The sequence below is a fragment of the Scyliorhinus torazame genome, chromosome 4 (genome assembly GCF_047496885.1).
Source record: "Scyliorhinus torazame isolate Kashiwa2021f chromosome 4, sScyTor2.1, whole genome shotgun sequence".
Taxonomy (NCBI): domain Eukaryota; kingdom Metazoa; phylum Chordata; class Chondrichthyes; order Carcharhiniformes; family Scyliorhinidae; genus Scyliorhinus; species Scyliorhinus torazame.
In genome coordinates, this window is record NC_092710.1 from 149,427,236 (window position 1) to 149,450,400 (window position 23,165).

A 23,165-nucleotide genomic window follows, 5' to 3' on the forward strand; every position below is an offset into this window, starting at 1 on the left:
GAAATATATTGACATTCCTTCACTGTCACTGGGTCACAATCCTGGAACTTCCTCCCTAAAAGCGCACTGCGTGTACCTACATCAAATGGACTGCGGGGGTTCAAGGAGACATCTTGTTCAGTAGGTCAAGATGAATATTTTGCCAAGATTTTTGTTTCAGTATGTGCCAGTCTTTCTCCCTAAATCCTTTTCTTGGGGGAGTCAAAAAGTTGATTACACCTTTATATGGGGGGGGGGGGCAAGACCACAAGGATTCGTAGGGTAATCCTTCAAAGGGACAGACAGTCAGGGGACTTGGCATGGGTGTGAAGTTAAGTGATGTTTTGTCTTCATCATCACTGTCTATTTGCATTTTTCCCACTGTTGAGCATTTGAAAGGAGAAGGGCACAAAGGTAAGGTTGTCCTGAGAGAGGGCAGAAAGTAAAATCTGCAGGTTCACATCATCTGCTGCTGGTAAATCAGAAGAGAATTGGGTTGAAGGGGAGGCAGGATGGAATAGGGAATTAATAGTCACATATTTAATCATATGTGACTACTCTCATTTCAATAATTTCAATGTCTGCTGGTCACGCCCTCAGCAATGGGTGTTCCAATAATGACGAGAATCATCTATTTTTTCCAGGTTAGAATCTGCTGACTTGTTCGTTCCTCTCTGATTAACTAAAGTTACCTCCGATTCTGCGTCACTTTGGCAGTGAAGTGTATATGTGTGTGTCTTACAATCTGTCTGGAGGATGTAGTCATCATGATTGAATAGCTACCAGTGTGTGAAAGCTGCAAAATGTTGGTGGGAGGTTGTGATGTGAGGCTAGTGGCACAGCACGACAGGATATGGCATTTGAATATACATTCACTGATGGCCAATTGTGTGGGGTCACTGAGCTCCTTCTGGCATTGCATATAGGTCATTAGGGCTTGATTCCTGATATTGACCTATATGCTCCCACTGTCCTCTGAGCGTGCATCTGGGCAGGGAGTTCCTGTGGTTATAGAGCATCTTTCTACATATTGCACCAAAGTCCTTATAGCAGTCCAAAAACCTTGGAGTTTGCTTTCTCCCATGTTGTGACATTCTTCTATGTTTCCCAGGTCAGATTCAATCCCCAAAGTTCTTCTAGCAGATGCTGCTGCCAGCCACAATGCATTTCCCCTTTAAGCCATCCAGGCTATCTTTGAAACTTTGAGCACTGCCGACTAGCTTTACTCATCATATTCTCTAGCCCCCCCCCCGCCATCCAACCAGTGCGGTTAGTGCTGGCTAGATGCTGCAATTATTCTCACAGCAGGTTGCACCAAGTTGGATCCGAAGTGTAAGCTGGGGTGGAGAAAGGAACTAACAAATAAGTACAGAGAAAGGCTGGAAGAACAAGAGTGCACTTACATAATATCAAAAGAAGGAGTTGTTTGGACACATTATTGGTGCAAAAGGGTTGGAATGCCCAATCACCACTTCAGGTTAATGTTAGAAGAGCAAGAGGCAGACAGTGGAGGAAGCAATTAGACAACATTAAAGACTACAGGCTCAACCAGAACTCCCAATTACCAGTTGCCATGATCGGAATGTTTAGAAGACTGTGTGACAACAGCACTAAGAGTAGGGGGAGTATGGACTTCCGGGTGCGGCGATGACCAGCTAAGTCGCACGTTTCGGCAGCTCCCGGTGGAACGGACTTTTGGGCTCTTGATAGGAGCCCCAACGGCAATTTTAACGGCTAAAAACACCGTGCGGTAAACCAGAAGGGTGTTCCCCCTGGACACGGATGGAAAAAGGAGAGGAAAGTGGCCGGATTGCAGCGGATCCTTTGGAACAACGGCAAGGAAGGCAAGCAGAAACCAAGATGGCGTCGGAAGGTGGCAGTTTCATATGGGGCCCTGAACAACAAGAGTTCTTGAAATGCTGCGTGGAGGAGATAAAAAAGGAAATGAAGAAAGAGTTGTTGGCCCCGATACTACAGGCGATCGAAGGGCTGAAAGAGGAACAAAAGACCCAGGAGCAGGAGCTTCGGGTCGTGAAGGCGAAAGCAGCCGAGAATGAAAACGATATACAGGGCCTGGTGGTGAAGTCGGAGATACAGGAGGCACACCAGAAACGATGTGTGGAGAGGTTGGAGGCACTGGAAAACAACGCAAGGAGGAACAACTTGAGGATTCTTGGCCTTCCTGAAGGTGTGGAGGGGGCGGACGTCGGGGCATATGTGAGCACGATGCTGCACTCGTTAATGGGAGCGGAGGCCCCGACGGGTCCGTTGGAGGTGGAGGGAGCATACCGAGTTATGGTGCGAGGATCGAGAGCAGGAGAAACTCCCAGAGCCATAGTGGTGAGATTCCTCCGTTTTAAGGATAGAGAAATGGTCCTTAGATGGGCGAAGAAAACTCGGTGCAGTAAATGGGAGAACGCGGTGATCCGCGTTTATCAAGATTGGAGTGCGGAGGTGGCGAGAAGGAGGGCGAGCTTTAATCGGGCCAAGGCGGTACTTCACAAAAGGAAGATAAAATTTGGAATGCTGCAACCGGCAAGACTGTGGGTCACATATCAAGGGAGGCACCACTACTTTGAGACGGCGGATGAAGCGTGGACTTTTATTGTAGAAGAAAAATTGGAATGAATGGATTATGAAAAAGAACGTTTGGACAAAGTGGTGGGGCGAATGGGGGGGGGCGAAGAGGGGTTTTATGTTCTAATCCTGCGGTATGGTAACTTTTCTTTCTCCCACAGGTGGTGATGGGGGGAGGTGGGGAGGGAGAGGAGATGGGGTGTTGGCCATGGGAGGCGGGGCCGAGGGAGAGGCGCGGGCTTGGTTCCCGCGCTATGATAATTATGGCGGGAATAGAGAAGCAGGAAGGAGGGGGCGTCGCACGGTGCGAGCCGTGGTCACGGGGGGAAGCCGAGGTCAGCCAGAGTTTGCTGACTTCTGGGAGCAACATGGGGGGAGTAATTACGCTAGCGGGGGGTCTAGCGGGGGGGGTGGGAGGGGGGAATTACTGGGTTGCTGCTGCTGGGGAAAGGGGGGAGTGGGTACGGGAGAGGATGGGCGGGGGGGCACCGCCTGGGGGAGATACAGCTGCGTGGGAACTGGGTGAGAAGCTGGAAAAAGATGATGGCTAACCGGCAAGGGGAGGGGGTGGGAAGCCCCCCAACTCGGCTGATCACGTGGAACGTGAGAGGGCTCAACGGGCCGATAAAGAGGGCACGAGTACTCGCACACCTTAAGAAACTTAAAGCAGATGTGGTTATGTTACAGGAAACGCACCTGAAACTGATAGACCAGGTTAGGCTGCGCAAAGGATGGGTGGGGCAGGTGTTCCATTCGGGGCTGGATGCGAAAAACAGGGGGGTGGCTATATTAGTGGGGAAGCGGGTAATGTTCGAGGCAAAGACTATAGTGGCGGATAACGGGGGCAGATACGTGATGGTGAGTGGCAAATTACAGGGAGAGATGGTGGTTTTGGTAAACGTGTATGCCCCGAACTGGGACGATGCCAACTTTATGAGGCGAATGCTAGGACGCATCCCGGACCGAGAGACGGGAAAGCTGATAATGGGGGGAGACTTTAACACGGTGTTGGAACCAAGGCTGGATAGGTCGAAGTCCAGGACTGGTAGGAGGCCGGCAGCAGCCAAGGTGCTTAAGGATTTTATGGAGCAGATGGGAGGGGTGGACCCGTGGAGATTCAGTAGACCTAGGAGTAAGGAGTTCTCGTTTTTCTCCTATGTCCATAAAGTCTATTCGCGCATAGACTTTTTTGTGTTGGGTAGGGCATTGATCCTGAGGGTGAGGGGAACGGAATATACGGCTATAGCCATTTCGGATCATGCCCCACACTGGGTAGACTTGGAGATAGGGGAGGAAACAGGAGGGCGCCCACCCTGGAGAATGGACATGGGACTAATGGCGGATGAGGGGGTGTGCCTAAGGGTGAGGGGATGTATTGAAAAGTACTTGGAACTCAATGACAATGGGGAGGTTCAGGTGGGAGTGGTCTGGGAGGCGTTGAAGGCGGTGGTTAGGGGGGAGCTGATATCAATAAGGACACATAAAGGGAAGCAGGAGAGTAAGGAACGGGAGCGGTTGCTGCAAGAACTTTTGAGGGTGGACAGACAATATGCGGAAGCACCGGAGGAGGGACTGTACAGGGAAAGGCAAAGGCTGCATGTGGAATTTGACTTGCTGACTACAGGCACTGCAGAGGCACAATGGAGGAAGGCGCAGGGTGTACAGTATGAATATGGAGAGAAGGCGAGCAGATTGCTGGCACACCAATTGAGGAAAAGGGGAGCAGCGAGGGAAATAGGGGGAGTGAGGGACGAGGAAGGAGAGACGGAGCGGGGAGCGGAGAGAGTGAATGAAGTGTTCAAGACATTTTATAAAAAATTGTATGAAGCTCAACCCCCGGATGGGAGGGAGAGAATGATGGATTTTTTGGATCGGCTGGAAATTCCCAAGGTGGAAGAGCAGGAAAGGGTGGGACTGGGAGCACAGATCACGGTAGAAGAAGTGGTGAAAGGAATTAGGAACATGCAGACGGGAAAGGCCCCGGGACCGGACGGATTCCCAGTTGAATTTTACAGAAAATATTTGGACTTGCTCGCCCCGCTACTGACGAGGACCTTTAACGAGGCAAAGGAAAGGGGACAACTGCCCCCGACTATGTCTGAAGCAACGATATCGCTTCTCTTAAAGAAGGAAAAGGATCCGCTACAATGCGGGTCCTACAGACCAATTTCCCTCCTAAATGTGGATGCCAAGGTCCTGGCCAAGGTAATGGCAATGAGAATAGAGGAATGTGTCCCGGGGGTGGTTCATGAGGACCAAACTGGGTTTGTGAAGGGGAGACAGCTGAACACGAATATACGGAGGCTGTTAGGGGTAATGATGATGGCCCCACCAGAGGGTGAAACGGAGATAGTAGTGGCGATGGATGCCGAGAAAGCATTTGATAGAGTGGAATGGGATTATCTGTGGGAGGTGTTGAGGAGATTTGGTTTTGGAGAGGGGTATGTTAGATGGGTGCAGCTGTTGTATAGGGCCCCAGTGGCGAGTGTGGTCACGAATGGACGGGGATCGGCATATTTTCGGCTCCATAGAGGGACAAGGCAGGGATGTCCTCTGTCCCCATTACTGTTTGCACTGGCGATTGAGCCCCTGGCGATAGCGCTGAGAGGTTCCAAGAGATGGAGGGGAATACTTAGGGGAGGAGAAGAACACCGGGTATCTTTATATGCGGATGATCTGCTACTATATGTGGCGGATCCGGCGGAGGGGATGCCAGAAATAATGCGGATACTTTGGGAGTTTGGGGATTTTTCAGGGTATAAATTGAACATGGGGAAGAGTGAGCTGTTTGTGGTGCATCCAGGGGAGCAGAGTAGAGAAATAGAAGACCTACCGTTGAGGAAGGTAACAAGAGACTTTCGTTACCTGGGGATCCAGATAGCTAAGAATTGGGGCACATTGCACAGGCTAAATTTAACGCGGTTGGTGGAACAGATGGAGGAAGATTTCAAGAGATGGGATATGGTAGCACTGTCAATGGCAGGGAGGGTGCAGGCGGTTAAGATGGTGGTCCTCCCGAGATTCCTCTTTGTGTTTCAGTGCCTCCCGGTGGTGATCACGAAAGCTTTTTTTAAAAGGATAGAAAAGAGCATCATGGGTTTTGTTTGGGCCGGGAAGACTCCGAGAGTGAGGAAGGGATTCTTACAGCGTAGTAGGGATAGGGGGGGGCTGGCACTACCGAGCCTAAGTGAGTATTATTGGGCCGCTAATATTTCAATGGTGAGTAAGTGGATGGGAGAGGAGGAAGGAGCGGCGTGGAAGAGATTAGAGAGGGCGTCCTGTAGGGGGACCAGCCTGCAGGCTATGGTGACAGCCCTATTGCCGTTCTCACCGAGGAACTATACCACGAGTCCGGTGGTGGTAGCTACACTGAAGATTTGGGGACAGTGGAGACGACATAGGGGAAAGACCGGAGCATTGGGGGGGTCCCCGATAAGAAACAACCATAGGTTTGCCCCGGGGGGAATGGATGGGGGATATGGAATGTGGCAAAGAGCAGGAATAACGCAACTGAAAGATCTATTTGTGGATGGGAAGTTCGCGAGTCTGGGAGCGCTGACCGAGAAATATGGGTTGCCCCAAGGGAATGCATTCAGGTACATGCAATTGAGGGCTTTTGCGAGGCAACAGGTGAGGGAATTCCCGCAGCTCCCGACACAAGAGGTGCAGGACAGAGTCATCTCAAAGAAATGGGTGGGGGATGGTAAGGTGTCGGATATATATAGGGAAATGAGGGACGAAGGGGAGACTATGGTGGACGAACTAAAAGGGAAATGGGAAGAAGAGCTAGGGGAGGAGATCGAGGAGGGGCTGTGGGCAGATGCCCTAAACAGGGTAAACTCGTCGTCCTCGTGCGCCAGGCTGATCCATTTATCCAGCCTGATTCAGTTTAAGGTATTACACAGGGCACATATGACTGGAACACGGCTCAGTAAATTTTTTGGGGTGGAGGATAGGTGTGCGAGGTGCTCGAGAAGCCCAGCGAATCATACCCATATGTTTTGGTCATGCCCGGCACTACAGGGGTTTTGGATGGGGGTGACAAAGGTGCTTTCGAAAGTAGTAGGAGTCCGGGTCGAACCAAGCTGGGGGTTGGCTATATTTGGGGTTGCACAAGAGCCGGGAGTGCAGGAGGCGAGAGAGGCCGATGTTTTGGCCTTTGCGTCCCTAGTAGCCCGGCGCAGGATATTGCTAATGTGGAAAGAAGCCAAGCCCCCGGGGGTGGAGACCTGGATAAATGATATGGCGGGGTTCATAAAGTTAGAGCGGATTAAGTTCGTCCTAAGGGGGTCGGCTCAAGGGTTCACCAGGCGGTGGCAACCGTTCGTCGAATATCTTGCGGAAAGATAGATGGGGGAAAAAAGAAGGCAGCAGCAGCAGCCCAGGACTTGGGGGGGGGGGGGGGGGGAGGAGGGATGGGGGGGGGGGGGGGGGTGGGTGGGGGGGGTGTGGCCTGAGACAAGGCAGTTGCCAATTAGGGCTAGTTTTTATTTTTGTTATTTAATATTTATTTATTTGTTGTTGTTTTTTTTTGTTTATATAAAAAAGGTCATTATTATCTGTATTGTTATAATGTTGTGTAAAGGATGCACAATGTACTGTGTTGGTTGACCAAAAATTTTCAATAAAATATTTATTAAAAAAAAAGAGTAGGGGGAGTATGAAGTTGGTGGTTTCCTGCATTCCAGTCAAAAGGCATAGGGTTAATGGTGTATCCACATTGCCATCCTTGGTTTAGGGGCCTATCAAATTTAGCCACCACCCGAATCATAGAATCCTTATAGTGCAGAAAGAGACCATTCGGCCCTTCAAAAGAACACCCTACCTAAGCCCATCCTATCCCCGTAACCCTACCCAACCGTTGGACAATCCACCTAACCTGCACATCTTTGGACTGTGGGAGGAAACTGGAGCACCCGGAGGAAACCCACCCAGACACGGGGAGAACAAGCAAATTCCAGTCACCCAAGGCCAGAATTGAACACGGATCCCTGGCAGTGTGAGGCAGCAGTGCTAACCACTCTGCCGCCCAGAGCATCATAGCTTTATGCTTAACACAGAAGACCATTGGGTTTATCGCATCTCTGCTATTTCTAAAACTGTCAGGCATCCAATCCGCCCGTCCCCCTCCCCATAACCCTGTAAACCTTCTCTGTAAATGCGGCGTCTCCTGAAGTCAGGATTGCTGTAAAATCCCGCCGCTCGTCTGTTCTGTTTTAAAAGCAGCAACCCCCCACCCCATTTGTGGAAGTTTCGTTTCTCCGGGATCTCACTGGCCCTTTGGGGCAGCTGTGGCGCTTTCACTTTCGAAACGTCACATTTGTTTTCCCGAAGGCTGCTTTCCGATTCCGCGGCCCCGTCAGTTTCGGTGCAATTTTCATGAGACGCCCTTTCCCGAGTGAACTAAGTCCAGGGGCAGGGTGAGCGCCACAATGAATGTCCGCTGCAGCTTCGAGATGGCCCAGTCACTGAGGTCGGCCCTGTACAAGGAATGGGCCAAAAGGGTCTTCGCAATCGAGTGCAGCAGTAACTCAGAGCCGCTTTATTTCGCTCTAAACCCCACCCCCCAGGGGCCCTGGGATGAGAATTCCTGTTTGCATCAACTCCTGACCCGCGCCCAAACGTACTCGGTTTGCATCGCCTCTGACAACAAGATTACAGGTGCAGAATCGTACGTCCGCCTGCGAGATCAACTCAGCAGGTTGCCCGAAAGATGCCGCGTGATGGAACTGATGGCTTTCTCCCCAAACCAGCAGGGATCCTTGATCAAGGGGTTTTTGATTCAAGACGATCAACATTTGAAGGAGACAGAGCGTGTGTTGCAGGAGCTGGTCCGTGCAGACGGGCAGACAGCCCTGTGCAGCTACACAAGGGATGATGAGGGCAGAATATGGCAGAGACTGAGGCTGCTCACTGCTGGCCAGGAGAGGGAGGTCTCCTGCAACTGCATCTGTCGGGCTGACAGACCGCAGCTCCATCCCTCTGTCTTAAACATCAAAAATTCTGTTATATTCTGCAAGTATGAAGATGCTTATGGCGTTCTGGCAGAGGTGAGTAGCAGCTTTTAATGATTCGTTAAAGCCGGTGTGTCCAGCCTTTTGGAAGAACACCATTCAGGTACTGGTTAAATTGCTTTTAAACCCAGGCGTCGTCATTATCAAACCCCAATCTTGTCTTTCTTTACAACCGTGAGCAATTTCCACTCTCTTCACTTCTGTCTCTTTCCTTCACTTCTACCAGTCTATATATTGCTCCCTTCATTTCTGATTGATCTTTTTTTTCTTGTTTGCTTCCTGTCGTGGTCTTCACTTTGCCTTTCATCTCTTCTAGGGATCGGTTAGCTCAATTGGTTAGGCGGCTGGTTTGTGATGCAGGGCCATAGCGCAGCTGAGGTTATCCACGAAGGCCCCGCCTTCTCAAACCTTGACCCGTGCCTGAGGAGTGGCGACCCTCAGGGTAGATCACCAACAGTCAGCGCTCACTCAAATGGGGAGAGTAAGCTGTGGTGACATTAACATTTCCATTGCCTCCAGATATTGGGCGAGAGGTGTCAGTGTCGGTATTCAAGGTCAGCGGGCACATGGGAACGTTGTCACGTTCAAAATCCCTTCCAAGTTATAGATCATAGAATTTACAGTGCAGAAGGAGGCCATTCGGGCCATCAAGGCTGCACTGACCCTTGGAAAGAGCACCCACTTAAACCCACGCCTCCAATTTATGCCAGTAACCCCACCTAACATTTTGGACACTAAGGGCAATTTTGGACACTAAGGGCAATTTAGCATGGCCAATCCACCTAACCTGCACATCTTTGGACTGTGGGAGGAAACAGGAGCACCCGGAGGAAACCCACGCAGACACGGGGAGAATGTGCAGACTCCGCACAGACCCAAGCCGGGGATCGAACCCGGGTCCCTGTGAAGCAACCATGTTAACCACTGTGCCGCCCGTTATACCCCATCATGCCTTGCCATTCCTTCATTGTCATTGAGTCAAAGTCCTGGAACCTCCCCTCATGGGTGTACCTAAATCAAATGGACTGTAGAAGCACAGTTACGATTCGGTGATAAATATTAGCCTTGCCAGCGATCCCATGAACAAATACAAAAAAAATCAACACTCACAAATCAGGGATGGGTTCTCCGTTTCTGAGACTAAGGGTGTGATTCTCCGTTACCCGACGCCGATATCGTAATCAGCGATCGGCCGGAGAATCCCTTCTGATGCCCAAATTGGGGGTGATGCCGGTTTTTGAGTCTCTGCCCCCTCCTAAATGGCATCGACTGATGGGCCGCCCCCGATGGGCTGAGTTCCCGACCGCGCAGTTGATGTGTGGTCTGAGCGGTCGGGAACCCGGCATGGCGGCAGCGGACTGTGTCCATGCCGCTGGCCGGGGTTATCCGCGAGGGCTATGGGGACTGGTGGGGGGTGGCCAGGGGCTGTCCTGTGGTGTCTCATTTGACGGGTCGGGTCCGCGCACGGCCAGCGGCATGTTGTATGGACGTGACAGCTGCAGGTTGTTGCCGTGCACATGTGTGGCCACAGAGCCGGCCATTCTCTAGCCATTTTGGGTGCGGGAGCTGGGAGTTTCATCCGGCCCCGCTGCTGGCCCCTCGCCGGTTCCGAAATCGGTGAGTGTACGGCACCAATTTTGGCGTCGTAAAACGTCCGCGAATTCTCTGTTTCAGCTGGCACTTAGCCGCTGAAACGGAGAATGCAGCCCCAAGTGTTGATGCCAATGGAGAATCCGTGGACTTTTACGACAGAAAAACCGGCACTGAATCTGGACCGATTCTGCTACCGTTGAGGGGCTGACACTGGTGCCGCGAGGAACACAATCGATTCCAATGAAAAACAGTGCAGGATTCGCCAGGTCTGTGATCAACACTCGGAAGGCTGACAAGCTGCAGCCGCACATACATATTACACTCCCTACACACACTTATCCCAGCCAACAAGATGGCACCAGTTGTGCTGAAGCATGCCCATACAGCTGATGGATCATCTGGGGCCAGAGGGCATCCAGGGGGGGTGCCCTGCGGGGACACCTATATGACCCGTGGCACCAGGTTAGTGGTGTGCGCAGTTGCATGGCTGCCGCCTTACAGGCCGTGGCAATGGTGTTCCATGCCCATCCATCCCGACTCCACAGCCACCTCCTGGCTACCTCCCACCACTCCTCCCAGCCATGGCAGAAGGCCCCCCCCGGCTTGCGGCACAACTGTCAGCAATCTCTGGCGAACTATACTTGACGAACTACACCATCATCAACCGAGAAACAAATCACCCTGAAATCGTGGCTGGAGACTTCAACCAGGGCCAACCTCAGGAGGGTTCTGCCAAACTCCACCAACATATCTCCTGCTCCACCAGAGGTGCAAACACCCTGGACCACTGCTACATGAGCATCAAAGGTGCCTACCACTCCATTCCCCGATCACACTTTGGCAAATCCGGCCACAAGTCGAAACTTCTACTTCCTGCTTACAAACAGCAACTCAAGCGTGCTGAGCCAGTCAAGAAAACCGCGCAGTGCTGGTCCGAGGCATCAGAGGACATCCTCCGCAACTGACTGGAGTCTGTGGACTGGTCCATATTCAAGGCCGCGGCAGCTAACCTGGGCGAGTATGCAACCACCGTCACAGACTTCATCACCAAGTGTGTTGAGGACTGTATACCAAAGAAGACAGTCCAGGTGTTCCCCAATTGGAAATCCTGTCTTAACCAAAGGGTTCACCCCCTACTGAAGTCCCAGATGAAGATGTTCAAGCCTGACGACCCCGACCTATAAAATAAATCCAGGTACAACGTACATAAAGCCATCAGGGACACCAAAAGACAATACCGGATCAAACTAGAGTCCCAGGCCAACGACACAAACCCTCAACGTCTATGGCAGGGCTTACATGAGATCACAAGCAACAAAGCAAGGCCAAGCGGAATCTCTGGGGCTGGAGCATCCCTCCCCGATGAACTGCCCACTTTGAACAGACAGCCAATACATCAGTGCCACCTTCCCCAACAGCCCTGGATACAACCATACCCACTATTACAGCCTCAAAGGTAAGATCTGCCTTCTTGAAAGTGAATCCGTGGAAAGCAACGGGCCCCGACGGAATCCGTGGGCGAGCACGCGGAGCCTGCGCAGACTAGCTGGCGAGTGTATTCGCAGGTATATTCAACACCTCACTTCTCCGCTCCCGAGGTTCCCACCTCCTTGAAGAAGACCACCATAATTCCAGTCCCAAAGAAGAACAAGGTAGCCTGCCTCAACTACCTACCGACAGGTGGCCCTGACATCTGTTATCATGAAATGCTTTGAGTGGCTAGTCATGAGACAGATCAATACCAACTTCCCAGACGGTCTCAATCCATTGCAGTTTGCCTATTGCTGCAGCCAGTCCACAGCATCTCCCTTGCCCTACAATCAACACTCGAACACCTCGACAACAAGGGCACCTACTGTTCATAGACTACAGCTCTGCCTTCAACACCATTATCCAGACAAGACTAATAACCAAATTCTGCAATCTTGGACTTGACCCCTCCCTATGCAGCTGGATCCTTGACTTCCTCACCAACAGACAGCAATCTGTCAGGATAGGCAACAACACCTCCTCCACAATAGTCCTCAACACCGGGGCCTGCAAGGATGTGTGCTCAGTCCTCGACTGTACTCCATATACACACATGCCTGTGTGGCAAAATTCAACTCCAATTCGATCTATAAGTTTGTGGATGAAACGGCTTTGGTAGATCGTATCTCAAACAACAACAAATCAGTCTACAGAAGGGAGATAGATCACTTTGTTGCATGATGTACCAAAAACAACCTCTCTCTAAATGTCGGCAAAACCAAGGAACTGACACCCACCCCTGTCTACATCAATGGCTCCGAATTGGAGATGGTCGATAGTTTTAAGTTCCTGGGAGTCACCATCACCAACAGTCTGTTCTGGTCCACTCACGTTGATGCTGTGGATGGTGGGTTGTGTCCGCGCATGGCTGGCACCATGTTGTACTGCACAATTGCTGCAGGCCATCTGCTGTGTGCATGCGCAGCCCCAACCCACCATCCACAGCCCACCCCCCCCACCAGTCCTCACAGCCCTCGCGGAAGCCCTCCCCCCCTCCCCGGCCAGTGGCCCCAGCCGAGTGTGGCGGTGCTGGGCACAGTCTGCAGCCGCCATGCTGGGTTCACGATTTGTCTGACCACATATGGGGAGGGACTAAATTGGTTAGGATTATATTCTTTGGAGCTTAGAAGAGTGAGAGGGGATCGCATATAAACTTACAAAATTCTAACAGGATTAGATAGGGTAGATTCAGAAAGAATGTTCCCAATGGTGGGGGAGTCCAGAACTTGGGGATCAGAGTTTGAGGATAAGGGGCGAACCTTTTAGAACTGAGGTGAAGAGAACTTTATTCACCCAGAGAATGGTGAATCTGTGGAATTCGCTACCACAGAAAGTAGTTGAGGCCAAATAGTTTTGTAATTTCAAGAAGGAGTTTGATATAGCTCTTGGGGCTAATGGGAACAAGGATATGGGGGAAGGTGGGATCAGGGTATTGAACTTGATGATCAGCCATGATCATAATGAATGGTGGAACAGGTTCACAGGGCCGAATGGTCTCCTCCTGTTTCTGTTTTCTATGTTTCTCTTCATTGTGTGATAAAATCTGACTGCTATTTTTTAGACAACATGGCACTGTCCGTGGTGATCCCTGATTGTGTGATGGGGACTCCTTGTCACGGGCCCAAATATCTTGGAGGTAGGGTTGGGTGTGGGGGGAAGATGGTGAATAGTTGGTGCTCATTCACTGAGGATGATGTCAAACGAGGCAGTCGCACACTGAGGCTCCCATGGCCTGTCACGTTTAGGTGAGGGTGCATGTATGTCAGACGTTCAAGTAGCGCCCAAAGCTCCACCCACCAAGCCACTGCCAAACACCCAGCCCCAGTCAACCTTCCCACCAATGGGACAGAGATTACAGGCATTTCAGAAGGTGGTGCAAGTGTGTTTAATAGTACCTATTTCCAACTTGTGTCCCTTCCCCCTGACTGTGTACGATCCACTACACCCATGCCAACCTATATATCATCTATCTTTCTTATCTTTCATGCTCTACAGTTCCTTCTGCTGTCCCAGACAGCACATTAGGGGTGGCGGTCTACTGCTTGTCCCACCCTTTGCCCAGTGTTGCCCTTGGCAGTCATCCTCTGGAAGGTGGCCCCTTCCGGCTGATTTTCGTGTGTCACAGGTAATGATGTGTCATGCTGTTCTGCCCGCTGCTCAGCAGACGAGCCAGTGTCAGGTGTGGGAAATTGGAATGGGTGGAGTGTTCCAGCGCCTCCCTGTGGGAGGTGTGGGGATGGGTCCCATCACTTCCTCCTCCCTCGGGGTGCTCGCCGGGATGGAATCTATTTAATTGGATGAAGGGGAAGCTGGGGTGAGCTCCGGAACACTCACCGTCACCTGGCCCAACTAGTCCTGGATCCCGTCATCGTCTGAACCTGTTGTCGATGCCTTCAGCCATGGAGCTCTGTGACTGGGAAATTTCTGTCAGTGAGCGAGCCACATCCCTCATTGCCTTGGTCATGTCCCTTTGTGACATGTCCCTGTGTGACTGGCTCCAGTCAGTCAGCGCCAATGCTCTCAATGCCCTCAGCCACGACCCTTTGTGAATGGGCCGTGCTCTGGAGTGCCGCAGCAATGTCCATGTGTGCCTGGCACATGTCCACTTGTGGTTGGACCCTCCTGTCCTGCGCCTCAGCCATGACAATACACTGTGTCCCAAGCCTTGGACGTCCTGATACATGGCTCTGACTTCTTGCCCTAACCTTCCATCGCGGGTGCCACCCTTTCAGTGTTGGCCTGAGTGCCATGCAGTGTAGGCAATGCGCCTGAAGGCGAGTGGACTCCCCCAGCTGTTCTTGCAGGTGCTGGAATGTTCCTGACACCCTCTTGTAGATTCTGGCTCTGAATCTGCATCTGCATCAGTGTTGGGATCATCTTTTCCAGCAGCTGTTCCCTAGGATTGGACAGCTATTTGTCTCCCTGCTTACCCGGGAGTCCCTGCCTCCACCTCACGTTGCACCATGTGTGCGGTGCTCACCAGAGGGTGACCCAGGAGCCAGATCACTAACATTTCCCACCAAGGTGATAGTTTCTGCGATGGTGGATGGTGTTGGTGAAATCAGTGCCGAGGAGTTGGTGACTTCCCCGGAGTTGTGCTCCGGGGTGTTCTGAGGGTCTGGATGGGGGTCTGTGACTCCAGATGGTCCTGGAAGACAAAATATCTTTGTACTATCTTAGGAAGGACAGGTCTGCGGGAGAGGATGGACTCACTTACAATAGGGACACCTGATTTGCATTGGATTCTCACTTTCTCACCACATGCCAAACTTCATGTCAGCCACTGCCCTCTCCTCACTGTCCCCCGTGAATTCCTTGGCTCTTCCTTCAAAGCGAGTGTGGACCCGAATCTCTGTGATGCCCCCACCCATTTTCTGATGCTCCTTCCGATTATGGTCTGCTTTCTCCTTGGGGCCACATAAAGGACATAGTGAGACAGGGTACACTAGTTTTATTTGGAGGGGGGGGGTGGGGGTTTCTAGTTGGTGGCATGTGTGCGCAAGACACCTGGCCAAAGAGGTCAGAGCATGTGTTGGGAGTGCCTGGAGGGTGGGTTCTGAGGGCAATGATTGAAGTTGAGGTGTTACTGGTATAATAGGGGATTTGGGGAAGATGTGAGGGGTCAAAGATGGGAGTGATGTCAGGGACACAGAGGTGCTTACTCACACGAGCTGCTCGAAGGAGGTCTTTCAATTTTTTCCTGCATTACCTGCCGGTCTCCTTGGTGGGGCTGCCAGCACTTTCTGCCTCTGTCAGCTTGTCCCAGGCTTGTCTCCATCCCACCCTAGAGGGTGTCTTTTCTCTCCTCGATGGCATCCAGCATCATGTTGATGTCGGCATCCAGAAAGGTGGGAGCAGGTCTTTTAGCTGCCATCCTGTCGGCTGCAATGAGAACGTGGACTGCGTGGAACACTTAAACCCTGCTCCAGCCTGACAGCCTTTCAATGGGTTTCCCGACCCCAGAGAATCAGACACCTGGGGATTCAGGACTTGGGTGGGATGCACGTTGCCACTGTGCTGGCTCATTAGAATAGCACAGATTGTTCCTCGCCGACACTCTGAGCGTCAGGGTGAACTTGTCGTTATTTTCCGCTTGCGAGAGCACTTAGACCCCGGAATAGAGAATCCCAGCCTTTGTCTCAGCCTTGACAAATGGCTCCTTCTCAAGTGATACGTCTTATCCTGAGATAGCCTAAATTCTGAACAATAATCGGTTAACATAACTGTCTGTCATTTGAAGTTCAGACATCTTAGGCGGGATTCTCCCGCAATCGGCGGGGCGGCCCTTACCGGCACCAAGAATGGCATGAACCACTCTGGCATCGGGCAGTCCAGAGGTTGCGAAATACTCCGCACTTCCGGGGGCTAGGCCGGCGCTGAAGGGGTTGGCGCCGCGCCAACCAGCGGCGAAGGGCGTTTGCCGGCCGGTGCGAGTTGGCGCATGCACAGGACTGCCAGCGTGTTCTGGCGCAGGATGTTTCTTCTCCGCGTCGGCCATCGCGGAGCCTTACAGAGGCAGGCGCGGAGGGAAAGAGTGCCCCCACGACCCAGGCCCGCCCACAGATCGGTGGGCCCCGATCACGGGCCAGGCCACCGGGGCCCCTCCCCCCCCCCCGCGCCGGATACCCCCTGGCCCCCCGAGGACCCCGCTAACCGCCCTCCAAGCCAGGTCCCGCTGGGATGGACCATGTCCATTTCACGCCGGCGGGATTGGCCGAAAACGGGCGGCCGCTCGGCGCATCGCGGCCCGGAGAATTGCCGTGGGGCCGCTGTCAATAGCTTCCGACCGGCTCAGTGCGACCCCCGCCCGAAAACCGGCGCCGGAGATTTCAGCAGCCATCGTCGGAGCGGCGGGACGGGATTCACGCCACCTTACGGCAATTCTCCGACCCGGCAGGGGGGTCGGAGAATCCCGCCCCTTGAATATGAGCCTATTAAATCCTTCCATCAAGGTTAAATAAGTCATTATCTTTTTTTTCCAGTCGTCTGGCTGGATATATCCGGCCGTTTGGGATTCTTCGTTCCTTCCAGCAGCGTCCCCCCGTCCAGTGTTTTTCCAGCAGCATGGGTTGCTTCAGTGGGAAATCCCATTGAAAAAGCAGCGGGAAGAGAGAATCCCGCCGACAGAACGGTGCCGCCGAGAAACACACGGCCGGGGTCCAGAGAATCCCGCCCCCTTGTCATTCTCACAGCATTTTAAGAACCTGTATTAATAATCAAGTGTTAATAATGTGTTTAGAATGCTAAAAGTTATCAACTTTTGTGTTCCAGATTACATTACCAGCCTTCCTACCTATTAATGAATTACTTATTCTTTAACTGTCTTGTAATTAAGGCTGTCCACAAACTAATCTGGCTGGTTTCCAATAATGCAGCTTCATTGTTTTTTAAATGACTGTTGTCAATTTAGCAAAAAATGCTGAACAGATTAATTTAAACTACAAAATGATATTCACACTAAAACTATTTATTTTGAAACCGCCAACAGTCCCCGGGTTGAGGGTGAAATGGTGAATATTGTCAATATTCAATTTTGCTCATGGGTGCTCCTTGAGCATCAGAACCTCCAGCCCATATCAGCTGTATGAATTTATAGTCTCCGAGCGAGGGCTCTAAAGTAACAAAGGATGAACGGAACGATAACTGTGGTTATCATTTAGACAAACATGAAGATGGTGAAAATAGTTGTTAACCTTTATTAGTAGGCTTACATTAACACTGCAATGAAGTTACTGTGAAAAGCCCCTAGTTGCCACATTCCGGCACCTGTTCGCTTGCATTGACAACAGTTTACCACCAATGGGTGTTCTCATCTCTAAATTGTTTTCCTTAATTCCTGTCCCTCTCCTCTCATTATCTTGCTGCACCTTAACTACCTGTGTTTGGGAAGCTTCAGTTTGTTTGACTCTGGGCGAGATCTTCTGGCTGTGCACTCCAGCGGGATCTTCCGGTCCCACTGACAGCGCACCCCCACTGTGGCTTTCCTGGTGGTGTGGGGTGGATTCAATGGGAAATCCCATTGACAGCACCTGGACCTAAACATCCCTCCATCAGTCAACGTTAGGGTGCCTCCCGCCGCCGAGAAACATGCCGTGGGGGGGCCAGAGAATCTTGCCCAGTATCTTTCAAATTCACAGACAAATGCTTTGGGTGGCACAGCTGGATTATGGCCTTCAATACCTGCCCCTACATTCCAAAATAGTTTCTCAGTTCAGCGACATTGTGGGTAGATATCAGGAAGAGAACCTCACTTCTATCAGGGTTACCTGAATAGGTTTGAAACAAAAAGTGATTTTTGCTATGGGGCACCACTGTGTCCAGTGCTTCATCCAAAAACCATTTGTGGTGATTCAATGGACTCCTTTGCCTATGTACACATTTTAAATTTTGACCTCACCCTTCCAATTCAGGAAACCATTTTGCAAGTTGGTGACAGACGATCGAAAGAGAACCCACAAGCTTGTTTCCCCGGTTTCCTAACATCAAAATGACACATGAATACTTAACCTGTGGTCTAATCACAGTTTTTACAGCCTACAGTCATGTCACAATACTTACATTGATGTCCAGTGTAATTGCCAAAATTACCGCCAGCGGCGGCTCCCCGCTCTAGGCTTCTGCCTCAGAGACCTGTGTGCTCTGGCCACTTCAGGGGCCTTATCCAGCACCCCCTCCGTCATCAGCCCAGCCAGCATCCTCAACACGTACCTCGTGGCACTTGCACCTTACACTCCTTCAGGCAGGACCACTATCCACAGATTCTGCCTTCTCAAACTATTTTCTGAGCCCTAGTGGAACTTCACAGTTCAATAAATATCCTCATAACATCCTTTAAAACAGAAGTCAAATATTTCTATTTGATTCCGGGCATTAGCATGTTTTGCTTGTTCATTCTTTATTTTTGATTACATTTCCATTTCTCAAAAGCTGCTCACTAAATTACACTTGATTTTTTTTTACATTCAAAATGATTCCAAATTGAAATGACAATTATGTTGTTGGGCTAACAGGTTTCCTTTTATCTTTAATGTATCTTCTTCCAAAAGAGGCTTTCTCTTAAATAATAGGTAGCACACTTAGAAATGGTGAGTGCATATTTTTATTGGTTTTGCTTCACTTAAAAAAAAACTTGAATATCTTCTCCTATTCATTACATCAAACTGGATCTACAGGTCTCTGTAAAAGAAGCAGAAATACACTGTGGCCCTGGTCAGGAGCGCAATGAGTTCATACATAGTCAATCATACCTGTCAAAAACCTCCTGCAACTTAATCTGTAAGAAGCTACATTCAAAAACACAAAAGCTGTGTGGAGATTTAAAAAGTAACTGTCAGCTGAAAGGGTTAACTTTTCTGCAGAACTTAAAGGAGCAGAGCAAAGCATTAACATAGAACATAGAACATAGAAAATACAGCACAGAACAGGCCCTTCAGCCCACGATGTTGTGCCGAACCTTTGTCCTAGATTAATCATAGATTATCATTGAATTTACAGTGCAGAAGGAGGCCATTCGGCCCTTTGAGTCTGCACCGGCTCTTGGGAGTTATGCAGTTGGAGACTTTTTAAAACAAGTTCTAAACATATAACTCTGCTTTCTCACATTTTTTTCTCCCATTCTAATTTATACAAAATTTACAGAGGGAACTAAACACAGCAAATAAAATCTCTTACTGGCATTAACTCAAAAGCTACCGGGCCACCCATTGTTTGACACAAGTCTGTATTCATTTACAGTTTGGCCAACAGGATTTGTCACGAAAGGGAGTGAAGGATGGGGGTCTAACACACCCCCTTCAAGCCCACCCAACTCAGTTAGTGGCAGTAGATCTGTCTGAGTCGGTACTGCTAGGCAAGCTTTCGGGTCTGAGGGAAAACCTGGAAAACCTGATTTCCTTGACTAATCCTTCTCTCCAACTCTTCTTCTAATTTGTGTATCTTTGATTCAAAATGAGAATGATCCGTCCTCCTCGCTTCCTTCAAACACTCCCTGAAAGTAGCCCGTGTGTCATGCAATTCCAGTTTAAGACTATGTCATTTCCTCCTCAGCTTCACTAAGTCTCTGTTGATAATATTTTGTTTTAACGGCCATTTCATTGGCAGAGGCAAGAATGTGACCCTGCTGTTGTAACAAAACAGTTCCAGATCGCAAATTCAGAGTTGAGACACACATCAATTTTGTTCATTCTGTCTATCAGTGAATGGCCTCCAATTGAATGACATTCTTTTTCCTCTGCTATTTGCTTTGAATGGAGATCTGTTATAACCTGCCTGCCTATCATTAGCTGGGGACTAATGACAATCCCACAATCCTGTGGGAGTATGAGCTTCCCCAATGAGGGGGGCGGAGAAACCATTAGTAAACTCCAAGTATAAATAAAGCTGGCCAGTTTAGGAACCAGCAGGAAGGAGTGTGCAGCAAGGGAAGTTGCTGCTGCTGCTGTTATATATAAATGTTATTGTAAATAAATGTTATTACTTTGTATCCTTAAAACTCGTGCTGGATTCTACGTGGCCCTTACAAAACTGGCGATGAGGGTTAAAGTGAATAGCTGTCTACACTGCTGAAGCCACCTCCCTGGATTTTTGTTGGATACAGGTTGGAAGTTGTTTTCTATTATACCATGCCTCTGTACGGACGTTTGGATGTTTTTGATGCTGCGCTGGAAAGCTGGAACCAGTACGCACAACGGATGCGTTACTATTTCCGGGCAAACAATATCACCGAAAACGAGCACCAGGTGGTCATATTGCTCACTGCCTGCGGCCCGCATACATTTGGGGTGATTAGGAGCCTTACTGCGCCGGACACCAAAACGTTTGATGAACTTGTGAATATAGTGGGGCAACATTTTAACCCAACCCCGTCCACGATAGTCCAGCGTTACCGGTTTAATACCGCTGAGAGGACCCCTGGAGAATCCCTTGCCGATTTTCTATCCAGGCTACGCAGGATTGCGGAGTACTGTGACTATGGTGAGACCTTGTCAGAAATGTTACGCGACCGTTTGGTTTGCGGTATTAACAATGCGGCCACCCAGAGAAAGTTGTTAGCTGAGCCAACATTGACTTTTCAACAGGCAATTCAAATAGTATTGTCCCGAGAGAGTGCAGAACGAGGAGTGCAGGAGCTACAGGGAATGGAAGTGCATGCCTTGGGGCGCAACCCCTTCCGTCCGAAAACGTCCCCCTGCACTCCTGCGGTACCTTGGGCGAGGCGACGTCCGGACCGACGCCAGTGGCTGTCGGACATTCCTCCCCGAAGGGAGCCTTCTCCAGAACCAATGGATGAGGAGCCATGTTTGTGTCAAACCTGTAGGCGCCGGCCCAGTCGCGGACGCCGGTCCTGAGGGCGCCAGAGGCGCCGTCGTTCCGACCGAAACTGGGACCAGCCCAGTGGCCGTAACTGGGACCAGCCCAGGGGCCGTACCTTCCATGTGGATGAACCTGCGGCGACTACTCCTGAGGACGTGGAGACGGAGGACGGCTGCCTGCAGCTGCATTGTGTGGCATCTCCCTGTGTGGCCCCCATTAAGGTGACAGTACGGGTCAATGGTCACCCGCTTGAGATGGAGTTGGACACTGGCGTAGCGGTCTCCGTGATCGCCCAGAGGACATTCGACCGCATCAAGCAGGGTATACAGACCCTTACATTAACCGACTCACAGGCCAGGTTGGCCACCTACACGGGGGAACCACTGGACATTGCAGGAACTACAATGACCCCTGTTGTTTATGGACGCCAGGAGGGGCGTTTCCCACTTATCGTGGTGCGCGGCCATGGGCCCAGCCTGTTGGGTCGGGATTGGTTGCGCCATTTGCGGTTGCAATGGCAGCACATCCTCCAAACAGTTTCTGAAGGGTTGACTGAGGTGCTAGTACGATACCCAGATGTATTCCAGCCAGGTTTGGGGAAAATAAAAGGGGCCGTAGCCCGTATCCAAGTCGAAGCAGGAGCCACGCCGCGCTATTTCCGGACGCGCCCGGTGCCTTACGCCTTGCTCGAAAAGGTAGAAGGGGAGCTCACTCGTTTGGAGAGTTTGGGTATTATCAGGCCCGTCCGTTTTACTGACTGGGCAGCACCAATTGTACCTGTAATGAAGCCAGATGCCACAGTTCGCTTGTGTGGCGCCTATAAACTTACAGTGAATACGGCTTCCCGACTCGACCGATATCCAATGCCTCGCATAGAGGATCTCTACGCGAAGCTTGCAGGTGGACTCTCGTTTCCAAAATTAGATATGAGTCACGCCTACCTGCAGTTGGAGCTGGACCCTGCCTCCCGACCATATGTAACGATTAATACGCACCGGGGCCTGTATGAATATACACGGTTGCCCTTTGGAGTATCCTCTGCCTGTGCTATTTTTCAACGTGTTATGGAGGGCATTTTGAGAGGTTTACCACGTGTTGCTGTCTACTTAGATGACGTGTTGATTACAGGGACGTCGGAGCAGGAACATTTGGAAAATCTGGAGGCTGTCCTTAGACGCTTTTCGGAGACTGGAGTCCATTTACATCGCACAAAGTGCGTATTTAAGGCAAAGGAAGTAGTCTACCTGGGTTATCGCGTGGACCGCGAAGGTTTGCACCCCGTCGCAGAGAAGGTGCGTGCGATTCAACAGGCCCCCGACTGACACTTCGCATCTTCGTTCTTTTCTCGGTCTCGTAAACTATTACGGGAAGTTCCTCCCCAATCTGGCAACTACGCTGGCCCCGTTGCACCTTCTGCCAAAGAAAAATCACACCTGGGTTTGGGGTCAGCCGCAAGAAACCGCTTTCCGGCGGTTAAAGCAACAATTGTCGTCGTCTGGGTTACTAACCCACTATGATCCTGGAAAGCCTTTGCTCGTCACATGTGGTGCATCCCCGTATGGTATTGGGGCCGTCCTGTCCCACAAGATGGAGAACGGGGCCGAGCGACCGATAGCTTTTGCCTCCCGCACATTGACTGCAGCGGAGAAAAAGTACGCGCAGATCGAGAAGGAGGGCCTGGCAGTGGTTTTTGCGATGAAACGCTTCCACAGTACATGTATGGCTGACACTTCACTATTGTGACTGATCATAAGCCTCTGCTGGGACTTTTCAGAGAGGATAAGCCAATACTGCCCATTGCTTCCGCACGGATCCAGCGCTGGGCTTTGTTGCTTGCTGCATACGAGTATTCTCTGTAGCACAAACCAGGAACGCAGATAGCAAATGCCGATGCACTGAGCCGATTGCCTTTATCGACCGGCCCCATGTCGACCCCCACGACCGGTGAGGTGGTTGCAACACTAAATTTTATGGACACCTTGCCTGTCACGGCATCACAGATCCGTGAGTGGACCCAGACGGAGCCAGTCCTGTCAAAGGTTCGGCACATAGTCCTGTATGGTGGGCAGCATAGACAGCTCCCAGGCGAGTTGCGGGCATTTTCCTCCAAGCTGTCAGAATTCAGCGTGGAAGACGGCATCCTCTTGTGGGGGACGCGTG

At 50.9% G+C, this 23,165-nt stretch overlaps 1 protein-coding gene across 1 annotated transcript in view; it reads left to right on the top strand.

Annotated features, from left to right (window-relative positions):
• Positions 1–7,720: 7,720 nt before the first annotated feature.
• Positions 7,721–23,165, top strand: part of cmpk2 (cytidine monophosphate (UMP-CMP) kinase 2, mitochondrial) — a 28,276-nt gene continuing 12,831 nt past the window's right edge. The window contains exon 1 of the mRNA XM_072498750.1: positions 7,721–8,606. Within this exon, the coding sequence (XP_072354851.1) occupies positions 7,989–8,606 (618 nt within the window). The 5' untranslated portion in view covers positions 7,721–7,988. The remainder of the gene's footprint in view (positions 8,607–23,165) is intronic.